Source organism: Coenobita brevimanus, unplaced genomic scaffold (genome assembly GCF_032717465.1).
Source record: "Coenobita brevimanus isolate Jiangsu-jjx unplaced genomic scaffold, ASM3271746v2 jjx.HiC_scaffold_2682, whole genome shotgun sequence".
Lineage (NCBI taxonomy): Eukaryota > Metazoa > Arthropoda > Malacostraca > Decapoda > Coenobitidae > Coenobita > Coenobita brevimanus.
The window spans coordinates 54,546-71,253 of NW_027643634.1; the positions used below are offsets into that span (position 1 = coordinate 54,546).

The 16,708-nt window shown below is 42.2% G+C and overlaps 1 protein-coding gene across 1 annotated transcript in view; it reads right to left on the minus strand.

Annotated features, from left to right (window-relative positions):
* LOC145389989 (uncharacterized) overlaps window positions 1–16,452 on the minus strand; it is a gene marked incomplete at its 3' end in the record, with an annotated part of 61,200 nt that extends 44,748 nt beyond the window's left edge. Inside the window, exons 1-4 of the mRNA XM_080265083.1 lie at window positions 16,437–16,452; window positions 15,136–15,316; window positions 12,435–12,588; window positions 5,207–5,392 (exon numbers count right to left, since the gene is read on the minus strand). Of these exons, the coding sequence (XP_080121209.1) occupies window positions 5,207–5,392; window positions 12,435–12,588; window positions 15,136–15,316; window positions 16,437–16,447 (532 nt within the window). The remainder of the gene's footprint in view (window positions 1–5,206; window positions 5,393–12,434; window positions 12,589–15,135; window positions 15,317–16,436) is intronic.
* Between the last annotated feature and the right edge of the window lie 256 nt (window positions 16,453–16,708).

A 16,708-nucleotide genomic window follows, 5' to 3' on the forward strand; every position in this document is an offset into this window, starting at 1 on the left:
TGGAATGAGAGATTACAAATGTGTCACCTTGAGATGTATGTATGTCATGTTCAAGTTTGAGAAGGTGAAAGTGGCTGCCGCTGATTCTAGCATATGCACAGTGTGATGACAGGAGTGAGGGAGAGAAAGACAGGTTTTGGAATGAGCTGGATGAAGCAGTGGGAGAAATGCCTAGGAGCTAGAAAGTGATTGTAATGGGCGATATGAATGGAAGAGTAGGAACTGGTCCTGAGGATGACATAATGGGTTGTAATGGAGTACCAGGAGAAATTGATAACAGGAAGCAACTGAAGGATATATGTCAGGAAAAGAGGTCCTGCATTTGTAACTCGTATTTCAAACACAGAGATGCACATAAATATACATGGTATAGAGGGAATGGGGATCAAGTTGAAAGAAGCCTGACTGATTATGTGCTTGTGGAGGTCAATGCTGGGAATGGTTGCTGATACGAAGGCAGTAAGAGGACGATGTGGTCTGTCAGATCATATGATTGTGGTATGCAAGATCAAGCTGAAAGGAGTGAGGTGGACCAGGAGAGAGAGGACCAGTCAGGGAGAAAGTCTGAAAGTCGAGAATCTGAGGATCAAAGAAATGGATGAATACAGGACCAAAGTAGGGGAGGAGTTAGAATCAGTATATTGGAATGAAATGGATCTGGACATCCTGTAGAATGCATATAGGGATTGCTTAGTTAGGAATGCTGAAGTGGTGTGTGGTGTGGCAAGAGTAACAACAAAGAAGAAAGGTACGGCATGGTGACGTGAAGAGATTAAGAGAGGCGTGAAGGAAAAGAGAACGAAGTGGCTGGAGTGGTTAAAGGACAGGGGTTCAATTGAAATAAGAACTGAATATATTGAGTGCAAGAAGCACGTAAAGACTAGTGAAGAGGAAAAGGAGATAAATGATGATCAAGGAAGAAAAATGAATGCAAATTCCTCTGAAAATAGGAAGTTATACTGGAAAGAGGTGCATAAATGTAGAAGTGACAGTGGAAAGAAATGTGAAAGAGTGAAGGATGTAAGTGGTAGATTTTTAACCCATGGGGATGAAGTAGGGACAAGAGGGAGAGAATATTTTGAAAGCTTGGTGAATACGTATAGAGAGAGCAGAGCCACTGTAAACATGATTGGGTTTGAGGATGCGCAGAGGAATGCAGTGATAGGAAACGTGACACTTGCACAGGTGAAGAATGCTGTGAAGTGGCTGAAACATGGGAAAGTAGCTGAGGTGTATGCAAAGATAATTAAGTCTAGTGGAGAGAGCAGAATGAAGTGCTTTTTGGAGATATGTAAGAAGGCATGGATGAGTGAAACTGTGCCAGCAGATTGGAAAAAGGCTGTGATTGTACTCCAGTAGTTGAGCAAAGTGGGTACAAGGATTATTGTGGCATAAGTTTATTAAGTGTGGTAGGGAAGGTATTTGGAAGAATTATTATAGAGAAAGTAAGAAAGATATCAGAAGTCCTAGTGAGTGGTGAACAGGGTGGCTTTAGGAGTGCCAGAGAATGTGTGGATCAAATATTTGCAGTGAGACAAATAGTGGAGAAGGTTTGTGAGGACTTTAAGGTGTTTATGGTATTCAAGGATCTGGAAAAAGCATACAGCAAAGTAGATAGAGAAGGATTATGGAAGATTTTGCACATGTATGATGTAGTTGGGAAACTGCTAGGTGCCATCAAGAGTTTTTATGATAGCAATGAAGCATGTGTAAGGGTAAATGGGCATCTAAGTGAATGGTTCATGATCGGTGTGGGTGTGTGACAAGGTTGTGTGATGTCCCCATGGCTGTTCAGTATATATATGGATGGGGTGATGAGAGAAGTAAAAACATGAGTAATGGAGAGAGGGATGGCATTGGTATTGAATGATGATGGATGGAATATCTCAAATTTGTTGTATGCTGATGATGGAGTACTACTTGCAAATACTGGACAAGAACTTAGTAGACTAGTGCAGAGTTTTGCAGATGTCTGTGACTGTCGTGCCTTGAAAGTAAATGTAGAAAAGAGTAAAGTGATGGTTATTGAGAAAGAAGGTGACTCCCAGTGTGATGTTACAGTGAATGGAGAAAGACTGCAATTGGTGAGAGAGTTCAAGTACCTGGGTACAGTGATAGAAATGAGAGGAAAATGTGCAAAAAAAGTGGAAAGTCAAGTGACACAAGGAAGTAAAGAAGCTGGTGCTATTAAGAACTTGATAACAAACAGAGGCTTGAGTGTTGCAGTTGTGCGAGGCTAACATGAAGAAGTGTTCGTGCCAACTTTAACATATGGATGCGAGAGTATGGTGTGGCATGAAAATGAAAAGTCAAGAGTGAGAGCGGTAGAGATGGGACTGCTGAGGATTGTATGTGGAGTACAGAGAGTGGATAGGATACAAAATAATGATTTGTGAACGATGTGGAGTGAGGAAGTCTGTGGACACCAGAGTCAGAGAGAGTGCACTGAGATGGTATGGTCATATGGAGAGAATGGATAACAATAGAGTGGTGCAAAAGGTATATCTGAGCAAATTTGAAGAAGGGAGGAGGCGAGGTAGGCCAAGGAGAAGGTGGAGGGGTATGGTGGATGAGTGTGTGAGGAAGAAAGGTATGGAAGTCAGTGAGGCTAGGTAACTGACAGGAGATCAAGCTGGCTTGATGAATGTTGTGAGAAGAAGCTCATGATCAGGGATTTGGCACCCCTTTTTAACGTGATAGCATCCAGAGTGATTATATTGGATACGTTTATGTGAAACTACAGAGTGTGGTGAATGTTTTTAACGTATCAGATAGATCCAGGATTCTGGAGGCTTGAATGATGAGTGAATGGAAGCATGGACCATTGTACTGGGCAAATTTGGGCTGTCTAGACATTGCTGCTCCTCACCCTGCCCTAGGGTGGGAAAAGAGGTCCGGATGATACTGACTTTCAGTTATCTGCCATCACAATATACGGCTGAAGGCAATATCTGGCGCTGCTGGCTCAGCTCTGTTAAAGCAATATCATTCATGGGAAAGTTTTTAGGATAGAGGGTCGACAGGGATAGTAACACAGTATCCTGCTCGACGCTGAATGTCGAGCCGATGGAGGGTATTATGCAGTATCTGGTGTTTCACTTTATTTGGCATAGGGCTTGGCTGAATTATGCGGGATAATTGAAGGTTTACTGTACACATTTACAGTCACACTCTTCAGCCAGTCATCTTTTTTTTTTTTTTTTTTTTTTTTAATAACAGAACGGAGGAAGGAAAAACAAATGGAGAAAAAAAAATAATCCATACACCAGATTACTGGTGTCCTCTGTTCATAAAATATCTGTAACAGTTAGACTTGAAGAGTTGTAGGTTGAAATTTGGAGGAAAACAACTCTGGGGAAGCGAGTTCCAGAGAGATGCAGTTCGGGGAATGAAAGAATTCTGATAGGCAGAAGTTCTGCAATATGGTTGAGTGACATTCCAGTCATGAGCGCTACCAGATGCCCGTGTAGCACGAGGGAAGGCATGGAGAGGTGGCACCATGGACGCAACTTCGTCTGAGCATTTGCCAAAAAAATATCTGTAAAATAATGCAAGGGAGGCAACATTCCTTCTTACTTGCAGGGGAGGTAGTTTATATGTAATGGCAGGGTTGTTAATGATTCTAACAGCTTTATTCTGAATTTTGTCTAGTTGCCTTAATGCAACCTCTCCACAACCATTCCACAAGGGTGAGCAATATTCAAGCTGAGAGCGCACATGACTCTTATAAATTATAGCTAACTGCTCATCGGCGAAGAAGTTACGGACTCTGTACAATAATCCAAGTTTCTTTGAGGCGGTTTTAGCAAGTGATCTGACATGAGAGGTCCAGCTGAGGGCACTGTTAAGTGAGACACCAAGAATTTCAATACTTTTGGAGATGGGAATATTAGTAGCACTGAAGGTAATGTACGAGTCTGGCAATATCTGTCTATTGGTAAACTGTATATATTTAGTTTTACTAGCATTAAAAGAGACAAGGTTGTTTTGTCCCCATTCACTGATTGTAGATAGATCTTCATTTATGGAGATGGCTGTATTGAGTTGAGAGGTAGAGATATTAGACTTTGTAAATGGATGTCTGAGTGTGAATGAACTATGTAGTGTTGAGTCATCTGCATATGAGTGAATGGGATTGTGAGTGACAGATAAGAGATCATTAATATGAACCAGAAATAGGGTTGGCGCCAGAACTGATCCCTGCGGCACGCCGGCGTTAATTGAGTGGAAATTCGAATATACATCATCTACTTTTACTCTTATTTTCCTGTCACTAAGATAAGAAGAAATCAAAGGAACAAAAGACGTTAGTCCATAGCAAGGGAGTTTGGACAGCAGGGAACGGTGCCATACTCTGTCGAAAGCCTTAGAGATATCAAGAGCTACTGCATGAGTTTCTCCAAAAAGATCTATTGATTGATGGATGGTATGAGTTAAGAGATTGAGTATGTCAATGGTGGATCTTTCGTGGCGAAAACCGTATTGTCTATCATTAATTAAGTTGTTGGATTCAAGATGTTTAACAATATGCTTATTAATTAAAGTTTCAAATACCTTACCAAGAGAAGATGTGATAGCTATTGGTCTGTAATTGGAGGGGTCAGACGAACTTCCTTTCTTCGGAACTGGGTGGATATTGGCTTCTTTCCATGAATTTGGGAATAAATCAGCAACTAAACCCACTCATATATATCTCCTGAGGCCTTCAGCTTTTCAGCAGTAAATCCAGAAACACCCACCACCTTCCCCAACTGCATATTGCCTATCGCTCTGCTCCCAGTATCATCAATCAAAGTTCAAGGGCCAAACTTTGGATCTGCTGACTCTAAACTTTCCCTGTTCCAGTCAGACTCCTCATTCAGCAAACAGTTATAATGCTCTCTCCAGGGATCTTTAATATCTTCACTGTCTACCATTACCATTTTTTCATCATTCTTCATATACTGCTTACCTATGATATCCCTGTTTTCCCTTTTTGTCTGATTTTCTACCTTAAATACCATGTTCTTCCTTTTCAGATGAATAATGTTGGCAGTGATGATGATGATGGTCCTTTATGTATTATAAGTTGATGATGATGATGGTGGTGGTGGATCCTTTATGCTTCCTAAGTTTATAGTGATGATAATGACAATGACAGTGATGATGATGATGAAGATTCTTTACATATCCTAAGTTGATGATGAGAATAATGATGATCCTTTACCTTTCCTAAGGGTGACCTGGCCGGTTGGGGGTGAGACAACAGCGGTGTAGAGAGAATAATCGTCCTCTGTAGGGGTGACAGGTGGCTGTGAGGTTTCTTCCCTCTCTGCAAGTCGCACTCCCCCACACTCCTCACTGCCAGGCTCCACCAGGTATCGGAGGGTTGTCGGGGAGCTTGGGAAGTCCACTGGGGGTTGACAGGAAGGGGGGTTGACAGGAAGAGAAATTAACAGATAGACTGATGCTTTAGTTTACTGGATGAATAAGTAGATTAGACAGATTGGTAGTTAAAATTATAGACTGTTTTTTACAATTGACTTATATGATCACATGCTTTTATGACTGTAACATTTAGCACATTTTTTTCATTGGTGTTTTTCACTGCTACATTGCCCATTTTTCTCATTATACCTGTATGTTCATTTCCTCACTTACAGTATATGATTGCTAGAACACTAAATTCATTAAAAAATCATTTATTATACAATCCATCCACCCATCCATCATCCAATCCTACATTGCCCCTTGAGGAGTGTAGGAGCCCAGGGCTAGGCAGTTGGTCCTGACATTTAAGATGAGAGTGACCAGCCTCACTCATCCCTGAATGGCACTACATGAGCAATCAACCCCAACCATCCCCTGGATATAAACCTTCACCACTCAACCCCAATCACTCCTTGGATATAAACCTTCACCGGCTCAATCTGATTGGAGTGCAATAATTACCCACAAAACCACCAGGAGCCAAAATTTGGTTATATGGTTACCACCCAGTGTAGTAAATGATTTCCTGGTGTACAGGAAACCATCTGGCTTGTCACTCAGTGTAGAGTCACCCACAGGCAGAAGGAAGAGGAAAGAATGAAGGAAAGAAAGACAGAAGAAGGAGTGTAAAGTTACCCATAGGCAGAAAGACAAGGAAAGAATGAAGGAATGGAAGACAGAAGAGGACGGAAGGAAAGAAGGATGGAGGAGAGGAAAGGGCAGACACCCGACAGCAGCACTACACTGAGTGAGTGGATGGTGAGCATTCCCACCCACTTTCAAAAATGCATCCCATTCATATAATGATGGCATGCTGTTGATAAATAAGTAGACATTTTGTTGACCACAACCTCTGTAGGCATAAATTTATAAAACTGCATTTTTCTTTTCTCCATCCAGTTGACACTACATCAAACTCAGTCTGTAACTTGCTTAACATCATACATGTACCATGTCCACTAACATTTACAGAATATATAGAAGAGTATGTATAATGCATGAATATTATAACCTCTTTCATGTTGTCTCTATATCAGAAAGGGTGTACTCAGGGTGTGTGTGAAGCTGAAGGGTGTATTATTATTATTTGTATTATTATTATTATTAATATTATTATAATTATTACTATTATTATTCTGTGGTAGGTAGGGGCACTCACCATCCACTCATTCAGTGTAATGCTGCTCGCGGGTGCCAGCCCTTTCCTCTCCTCCTTCCTTCTTTCCATCCTTCCTTTTCTGTCCTTCTTTCTTTCCTCTTCCTTCGGTCTGCGGGTGACTCTACATTGAGTGACAAGCCAAATGATTTCCTGTACACCAGGAAGCCAAATGCTGCACTTGGTGGTAACTATATAACCAGATTATGGCGCCTGTGGTTTAGTTGGTCATTAAGGCACTCCAATCGGATTGAGCCGATGGAAATTTATATCCAAGGGATGGTTGGGGTTTATTGCTCATGTAATGCCACTCAGGGATGAGTGCGACCAGTCACACTCATCATCAATGTCAGGACCAACCTGCCTTGCCCAGGGCTCCTACTCTCCTCGTGGGGCAACACAGGATTAGATGATGGATGGATGGATGGATTATTATTATTACTGTTATTATTACATGATTGGATGATGGATGGATGGATTATTATTATTATTATTATTATTATCATCATGATAGAGAAGTTAGAAGGAGAGTGGAAGATAAAAATAGTAGATTGATGGTGGAGAGGGGAGAAAAAGTGAGTAGACGGAGAGAACACTTTAAGGAACTGTTAAACATAGAGAATGAAAGTAATGTGAGTATAAGTGGCTTGGGAGTGGCTGGGAGCAGGAGGTAGGTGAGAAGGGAGGAAGAGATCAGTAGGATGGAAGTAGTGGAAGCAATGAAGTAAGTAAAAATGGGGAAAGCTCTAGGAATTGATGAGGTGTGTGGTGAAATGCTAAAGCATGGGCAAGAGATAGTAGTGAAATGGATATGGAAGATGTGAAGATTGGCTTGGTAGGAAGATAGAATCCTAGAGGATTGTAAGTCATGTATAATTTTTCCCCTGTACAAAGGAAAAGGTGAAAAAGAAGTGTGTATCAATCATAGGGGTATTTGTGTAATGGGAACAGTGTATGGTAGGATGTTTACTGACAGAGTTAGAGAAATAACAGAGGAATAAGTTGGAGAAGAAGAGGGAGATTTTAGGAAGGGAAGAGGTTGTGTAAATCAGGTACTCATCCTTAGGTCTTTAGTGGAAAAGTTTCTAGAGAAGGGAAAGAAGTTGTATGCAGCCTTCATGGATTTGGAGAAGGTATATGACAGAATGGATAAACATAGCATGTGGAAAATATTAAAAATATACAGTAAAAGTCCTGCAATCTGAATGACAGGGGACTGAGGGTCTTTTGAACACCTTTTTTTTTTTTTTTTTTTTTTGACTATTGAGAGGGACCTCAGAAAACATTAGAAATATGTACATGATCATTAAATAAACACTTAATATAATATGGGTCATTGTTTTACTCGCTGGAAATGCATAAAGGTGTAGCTGAATAGTTGCAGGCAGTTATTCCAAGTCCAAGAGCAAGTCCAAGCCAGATAAATCCTTTGATAAAGCCCAGACAAAGCCCAGAGAAAAAATCCACTTGATTTACTTAGTTTTCACTCAGTTAACTAAACAGTAACTTACTGTAATTCACTTAATTTTCACTTAATACACTTATATTTATTACTGCATTTAAAATTATCTGCCAGCTCAAAAAATTTGGAGTATTGGGATATTCAGATTATTGGTGGTTGGATTAAAGGACTTTTACTTAATAGAGTAAATGGGAAGCTGCTGAATGCTGTGAAGAATATGTATGAGGGTGCTAAGGCTGCAGTGCGTGTGGATGGTGAACTGAGTGAATTATTCTATCTGAATGTTGGATTCAAACAGGGATGTGTCATGACTCCATCACTGTTCAATCTGTATATGGATAGGGTTATAAAAGAGATGCAAGGTAGGGCAGTGAATACTGGTGCAGCCCTAATGAGAGAGAGCAGCATTTGGAAACTTCCTGTTCTGTTGTTTGCAGATAATACCGGTACTGTATTGTTAAGAAAAGACAAAGGGGAACTGCAAGGCTTGGTGAAAGAGTTTGGGAAAGCGTATAAGAAATGGAATCTAAAGGTGAACATAGGGAAAAGTAAAGTTATGGTCTTGAAGAGAAATGAAGTCACTGAATGGTCTGTGAGGTTGGATGATGTGGAAATGGAAAATGTGAGTCTGTTTAAGTACAGTACTTGGGTAGTGTGATGAGTAACGGTGGAAGTTTGGAGGATGAAGTGCTTCAAACGGTACAACAGGGAAGAAAGGTTGCTGGTGCTTTGAAAACGGTGATAAAAAATAGAGAAGTGAGCATGGAAGTAAAAAAAGCCGCTCCATGAGAGTATTGTGAAACCTGCTGTAACATATGGAAGCAAAGCTTGTGCCTTGTTGGAAGGACACAAGTCAAGCGTGACAGCAGTGGAAATGAGTTATTTGAGAGGAGCCTGTGGAGTTACATGGAGAGACAGACAAATGAGGAAGTGAAGAAGCATTGTGGTGTGGATGTGTATGTGACAGAAAGGATTAGGAGAAATACACTGGCCATGTGGAAACAATGGAGAGTGAGAGACTAATGAGGAGAGTGTATGTGAGTGAGGTGGAGGAGGGGAGAGGGAGGAGGAGGCCAAGAATGAGATGGAGGGATGGAATGGAGAGGTATGTGAGAGGGGTGTGTGAGCTGAGGGGAGGGCAGTGAAATGGCAAGGGACAGGGTGACGTGGAAGTGATTTGTTTGTGGCTACCCTTTACAGGATCAAGGCAACTGGGAGTTGATAGATAGGAAGATAGATAGTAGTAGTAGTAGTAGTAGTAGTAGTATTAGTATTAGTATTAGGATTAGTATCAGTATTGTTATTACTATTATTACAGTACAGTAAATGTCCTCTAATACGAATCACATGGAACTAAGGGTCTTTTGATTGTTTTTTTTAGGACTATTAAGAGGGGCCTTTGAAAACATTTCAAATATGTACATGATCTTTAAATAAACACATAAATGATATGAATTATTGTTTTACTCACTGGAAATGCATAGAAGTGTAGATGAATAGATGAAGGCACGTATATCCAAGTCCATGGGCAAGTCCAAACCAGATAAATCCTTAGATATAGCCCAGAAGAATTGGAAAAACACCAGAAAAAATAGAAAATTTTTGCCTTGGCAAATTCTGAATATTGGGATTTTCGGATTATTGGTGGTCGGATTGGAGGACTTTTACTGTATTATTAATATTACTATTTTATCTATCCATCTATCTATCTATTGCCAGTTGGCTCAATCCCATAAGGGGTGACCACAAACAAATGGCCTCCATGTCGCCCAGTCCCCCGCCATTTCACTGCCCTCCTCCTAGCTCAAAACCTCCTCTCTCATATACCTCTCCACTCCATCCCTCCATCTCATCCTCAGCTGCCCCCTCCCTCTCTCTCTCTCCCCCTCTCCCCTTCACTCACATACACTCTCCTCATTAGTCTCTCACTCTCCATCCTCTCCACATGGCCAAACCACCCCAGTGTATTTCTCCTAACGCTCTCTATCACATCCACATCCACACCACAGTGCTCTTTTACTTTCTTATTTGTCAGACTGTCTCTCCATGTAACCTCACATGCTCCTCTCAAATAACTCATTTCCATTGCCATCACTCATGACTTGTGTCCTTCCAACAAGGTCCAAGCTTCACTTCCATATGTTAGAGTTGGCATCACAATACAGTACTATCATGCAGGCACTTTTTTTAAATATCATGCTCAGTTCCCTATTTCTTATCGCTGCTTTCAAAGAACCAGCAACCTCTCTTCCTTGCTGCACCTTTTCAAGCACTTCATCCTCCAGACTCGCACCCTTACTCATCACACTACCCAAGTACTCGTGCTTAAATGCACTCACATTTTCCATTTCCTCGTCATCCTACCTCACTGTACATTCATTGACTTCATTCCTCTTGAAGGCCATAAATTTATTCTTTCCTACATTATTATTATGGAGAATGAGAGTACATTCAAGTACTTGGGTAGTGTGATGAGTAAGAATGGAACTTTGGGGGATGAAGTATGTGAAAGGGTACAGCAGGGAAGGAAGGTTGTTGGTACACTGAAAGCAGTGATGAGAAATAGGGAGGTGAGTATGGAAGTTAAGAAGTCTCTGCATGATGGTATTGTGATCCCTACCCTGACGTATGGAAGTGAGGTGTGGACCTTGCAAGAGGGAAACAAGTCAAGAGCGAGAGCAGTGGAAATGAGTTACTTGAGAGGAGCATGTGGAGTGACATGGTGGGACAGGTTGACGAATGAAGAAGTGAAGGAACGTTGTGGGGTGGATGTAGATGTGGTTGAGATGATTAGGAGAAATACACTGAGGTGGTTTGGACATGTGGAGAGAATGGAGAATGAAAGACTGACTAAGAGGGTGTATGTAGGTGAGGTGGAGGGAGGGAGAGGGAGGTGTAGACCGAGGATGAGGTGGAGGGATGGAGTTGAGAGGTACCGGTATATGAGGGAGGGGGGGGTGAGTTGGGGGGAGGGTAGTCAAATGGTGGGTGACAGAGCGACTTGGGAGGCGTTTTGTCTGCGGCCACCCTTTGCGGAATTAGGGCGTCGGGCTATAGATAGATAGATAGATAGATGATATGGGAGGAAATATTGTACTGAACAGCAGAATTATTATGACTCCTATGCCCACAAACGTCAGCTGTGTTTACAGCCACAGCCCTTGCATCTACTTCTTCCCCATCTGATCACTGTCACTCCACCCCTCACTCACCACTCAGCTGTTTTGTAGAAAATAAAATAAATATGTAGGAATTGCAGGCACAGTAATTTTGTCTGGCAAAACAAACATTTATTCCTGTCAACTAGATTTCTCTTCTTTGCCAGAGCAAATGCAATGACGAGTGAGTGCCCTGGAACACCACGTATCCCCCAGCCTCAAAGAGACCCATGATGATGGCTAAACAGGACCTGGTACTCAATAAGGTTAGTTACACCTGTTTGGTTAGTGTGTTACATCTACTCAACCTCTGATCACTCTTTCAGTCATACTCATAGGTGATACGGTGATGGAAAGTAGTCAGCTAAGGCATTAAAGGAGGTCTAGGGACCAGTCTAAGGTTCTATCTATTTATCTATAGCCCGACACCCAAATCCCGCAAAGGGTGGCCGCAGACAAAACGCCTCCAAGTCACTCTGTCACCCACCATTTGACTACCCTCCCCCCAACTCACTCTCCCCTCCTTCATATACCTCTCAACTCCATCCCTCCACCTCATCCTTGGTCTACCCCTCCCTCACCCTCCCTCCACCTCACCTACATACACCCTCTTAGTCAGTCTTTCATTCTCCATTCTCTCCACATGTCTAAGGTTGCTGTTGTTATTTTTATGGAGGGGGAAGGGTGTGGGTTCCACTTGGCCTCAAACATAGCCTTATTAAACCCATGTTTTAATTGTCCCGGTATCCCATAAATCATTATCAGATCCACTTTTCATAATTTAACCCCATCGGATAATGGTGGTGTGCTGTACTGGCATTATTCTTAGGCATCAGAGTATTGAATCACCCTGTAGAAACTTGAAGCCTGCTTTTAAATGCAGAACTTGGGGAGGCAGGAGGGAGGGTTGTACCTTACCTGTCACTGGCTCATAGATCGCTGTCTCTGTCTGTCTGTACCTCATAAATGTTCATTAAAAAAAAAGATCAGTATTACTGTCAGGAACTGTGCATTACTTGTCTCTGGCCGACAGATTTCTCTGTTAGGCACGGTGTACTGCGGGTGTGTGATGCTGAGGATAGGAATGAGAATTGCAGATGGATGCTGCAGATGATAAGATGTAAAGTTTTGCAAATGGCTGTACACAACCTGTCTGGGAATACATTACCTGTCTCTAACTGTACCTTACCTGTCTCTGGCTCATAGATCTCTGTGTCAAGTAGGGTGTACTCTGGATATGTGAGGTTGAGAGGTGTGCCCCTGTGTGCGATGGGGGCCTCCACTCCACTGAGGGCAAACATCTCCTCCTCCTCCTCCATCGCAGCGCCCACCAGGCGCCCATTCTGCTTGAACACAGCATTAATGTCTGCAGTTCACTGAGATGGTTAACCATGTTGAAAATATGGAGAATGACAGACTGACCAGGAGAGGGAATGTCAGTGAGGCCGAGGGTAGGGGGAGTGGGAGACCATGCATGAGATGAAGGAATGGGGTGGAAAGGTATATGAGAGAGGGGATATGAGTTGGAGAGAGAGAGAGCAGCCTCTTGGCAGAGGACAGGGTGACATGGAGATGATTCATTTGTGATTATGTTTTCCATGATTAAGGTGTCTTGCTATAGGCAGATTGATGGTGAATTGTTTAGCAATGAAGATAGTATTAGCATTAGAATAGTTTAAAAGAAAAAAAACCTGTCTGACACTATACTGCTTTACTGTACACAACAAGTTCAAGTGTTGTATAAGAAACTTTAATTTCTTACTCCTTATTTTAATTTTTTACTCTTTATTTTGAATATTTACCAGGAGTAGACTGTAGCACCAGTTGAACAGGGCGGCACTTCCGAGGTGGAGGGCAAGCTTGTGCCAGGGAGAGCTGGAGCCCTCATTTCACCAGCCCTCAGGAATTGATCCTTACCATCACCCTTTGCTTGAACATTTTCAGTGCTTTCATTTACACAGAGAGTAGGCCAGCATATTCTCTTAATACCAGTACCTTCAACTGTCTACACCACACTATATGCATGTAAAATATCACACCTCCTATTTCCATTCCCTTTACCAATAGCCGCTACATTAACATCAGCAAACGAGGTGATATCTCGGATTGCCACCACTGGCAAGGTAGGGCTGGCAGCACAGGGTCCTCCTGGTTGCCATGAAGCGACTGTACCAGCAGCAACTGTTGCAAATTCTGTTCTTGCTTGTCAGCGGAGAAGAGCAGGTGCAGCCTTATTCTTCGCCAGTGTCCGTGCTTTTGGTACCAATTAAAATTCAGTTCATTTTTTCCTACAGTCCATATCCTCTCTAGCCTTGTTCCTCACAGAACCCCAAATTTGTCCCTCTACCGAATTTCCCCATTTTGTTTTCCTGGTTACCATCTCTTCACAAACTTCTGTAACAAGGGCGGCACCTGTTGTTATACCAAATCTGAATATGCAGTTGACACTGTTTTAAACTTCACCTCAACTAATTTTGATTACTCACTGTATAAACTAAATTATCTAAATATTACCAAATGTGTCTGTGTAGTCTATCACTCCCCCAATGCTTCTTCAGAACCCAGTGTATTTGACTCCATATCCACACAGCTGAGTAACTTTAACTTTGTCCTTAGCACCAAGATTACCATTTTGGGTGATTTTAACGTACTTAATGTTGAATGGTTATTGCATTCTGCCAGGATTGACGATGCTGGTCTAGAGTGCGAGCCGTTTGCAGAATCATTTAATCTCACACAGTTGGTAAAGCAACTAACCAGAATACCAGATAATCCTGGCCATAATGCCCATCTCTTGGATCTGTTCCAGACAAATAATCCAGATCAATACAGGATAGAAGTACTGTCACCACTTGGATCCTCTGACCACAGTCTCATCAAAGCCTCATTAGTCAGCCCCCCAGACCTCCCTATTCTGAACCTGTCAAGGTGACCCAATGGCACATTGATTATCTTGCTGACATTCCATGGCAGGCTATCTTCTCTAGTGATGTCAATTCTGTCCAGTCCCACATTAATGACTTAATACTGCCTGGTATAGATTTATTCATACCAGGTCAACAGTTAAGTAAAAGATCAAACTCTCCAAAATGGTTTGATAACAACTGTGCCAGAGCAATGGCCCAAAAGTCATTAGCATTTTTTTTTTTTTTTTTTTTTACGTGTCCGACTCTGAGCAGAGGTTCAGGGCCTATTTCTTGGGGGCAGTGGCCTATCCCAAGGCCCAGTAGTCCTCCTACACCTCCACATGTCACCACTTTGGCACTAACACCCACTGTCCATATTGAATACATGCTAGGGCTGTCTCATACAGGACTGGTGTACTGGTATTAGCGGGGGTACTTTTATGACATGTCGGCGGGTCATCTGGTAGATCAGGAAAGTCTGCTTTTTAGGAAATTCAAATCCTTAAATGTCACCACTTTGGCACTAACACCCACTGTCCATATTGAATACATGCTAGGGCTGTCTCATACAGGACTGGTGTACTGGTATTAGCGGGGGTACTTTTATGACATGTCGGCGGGTCATCTGGTAGATCAGGAAAGTCTGCTTTTTAGGAAATTCAAATCCTTAAACTGTTCCCTGCCCCAGCCGGGATTCAATCCTGGGTCCATCAGGACTGCAAGCCGCCTCTCTACCGATTCAGCCACCGCATATAACTCTTACGTGTACGAAAAGTGTTAAGGATATGTATGATAAAAATGGTTTAATATATGGGACAGTACAAGTTTGACTCATTCCTGTGAAGATACAATTAGGTAAGAACACACACACACACACACACACACACACACACACACACACACACACACACACACACACACACACACACACACAATGTATACATTATCATTACCTCAGTGCAGTCTGTATCACTAAAGTCTTACCTGCATGGGGAACCTGAGAGGGTCTCGAACAGACTGCTGGTAGGAGTAAATAGGAGGTGGGATGGATGTGTGATCTGAGAGGGGAGACTGGTTGGCAAGGGTACCACTGCTGCTGCTGCCACCTTCAGACAAGTCCATGCTCTCTTCACTGCCTGGCTCTCCTGCACCCTCACCCTCCCACCTGAAGAAACGTGAAGCTGTAAGAGTTACTCCCCTCTTTGGAGTGTAGGGATTCAAGACCATGTTATCATAGTCCAAAACATTTAGAGATAGGAGAGAGTAAATGGTAATAGTCAATCCCATGTTGCCCCCTTTAGAATGTATGGGTCTGAGTCTTGGCTACCTTTTTGTATTGTATGATACTGATTACAAAGACATCGACATGCTTGCATTCATCGGCTTCGGTCGCCTAATGACAACTCTAGACACTACTTGATCTCATGCAGCCACTTTGTTGTATGCTTTTTCCAGATCCATGAAAGCCATAAACACCTTATGGTCCTTCTCACAAGTTTTCTTTGTTATCTGTCTCACTGCAAATATTTGATCCACACATCCTCTGCCACTCCTAAAGCCACCCTGTTTATCACTTACTAGGACTTCTGATTTCTCTCTTACTTTCTCTGTAATAATTCTTCCATACACCTTCCCTACCACACTCAGTGAACTTATGCCATGATAATTCATGCACTCACTTCACTCACTGTTATTTTTTTACAGGGGTACAATCACAGCCATTTTCCACTCTGCAGGCATAGTTTCACTCATCCATGCCTTCTTATATATCTCCAACAAGCATTTAATTCCTCTCTCACCACTACACTTAATCATCTCTGCATACACGTCATCAACCCCAGCTGCTTTCCCATTTTTCAGCCGCTTCACAGCACTCTTCACCTGTGCGAGTGTCACGTCTCCTGGCACTGCATTCCTTCTCTGCACACCCCTAAAACCAATCATGTTCACAGCCACTCTGCTCCCTCTATTCCCATTTATCAGGCTTTCAAAATATTCTTTCCATCTCGTCCTTGCTTCATCCCCATGGGTTAATAATCTACCACCTACATCCTTCACACCATCACATTGTCTTTCTTTTTTTCACTTCTACATTCCTGCATCGTTCCAGAAGGAGAGTTAATGAGACAAAAAGCCTTTGACTCCACCTTGTTGAGAAGAGTGTATGTGAGGAGCCTCCCCACACAAGAGAGTTATACTCTACACAGGGGCGAATAAAACATTGTGTGTGTGTGTGTGTGTGTGTGTGTGTGTGTGTAATACTCACACGTGTGGCCGCTACTCACGTGTCGTTCATCTTCACCTAGAAAGAAAAAAAAGAACAGGTTAGAGATAACTCTCTAAGTACAAACTCATTATGGGATCTGGCTATAGATAGATGGATAGACAATTTTTTGTTGTTTCCTTTTTGTCAACTTTATTTTGCCATTTCCATTTTTCTTGTCTGTCTATTTTGTTTAATTTTCTCTATAAAGGCTCCAACATGCTTGCATGAGTCAGACTTAGTCACTTAATTATGGCTGTCTGTGCTATACTTGTACACAGAACAGGCGAAACT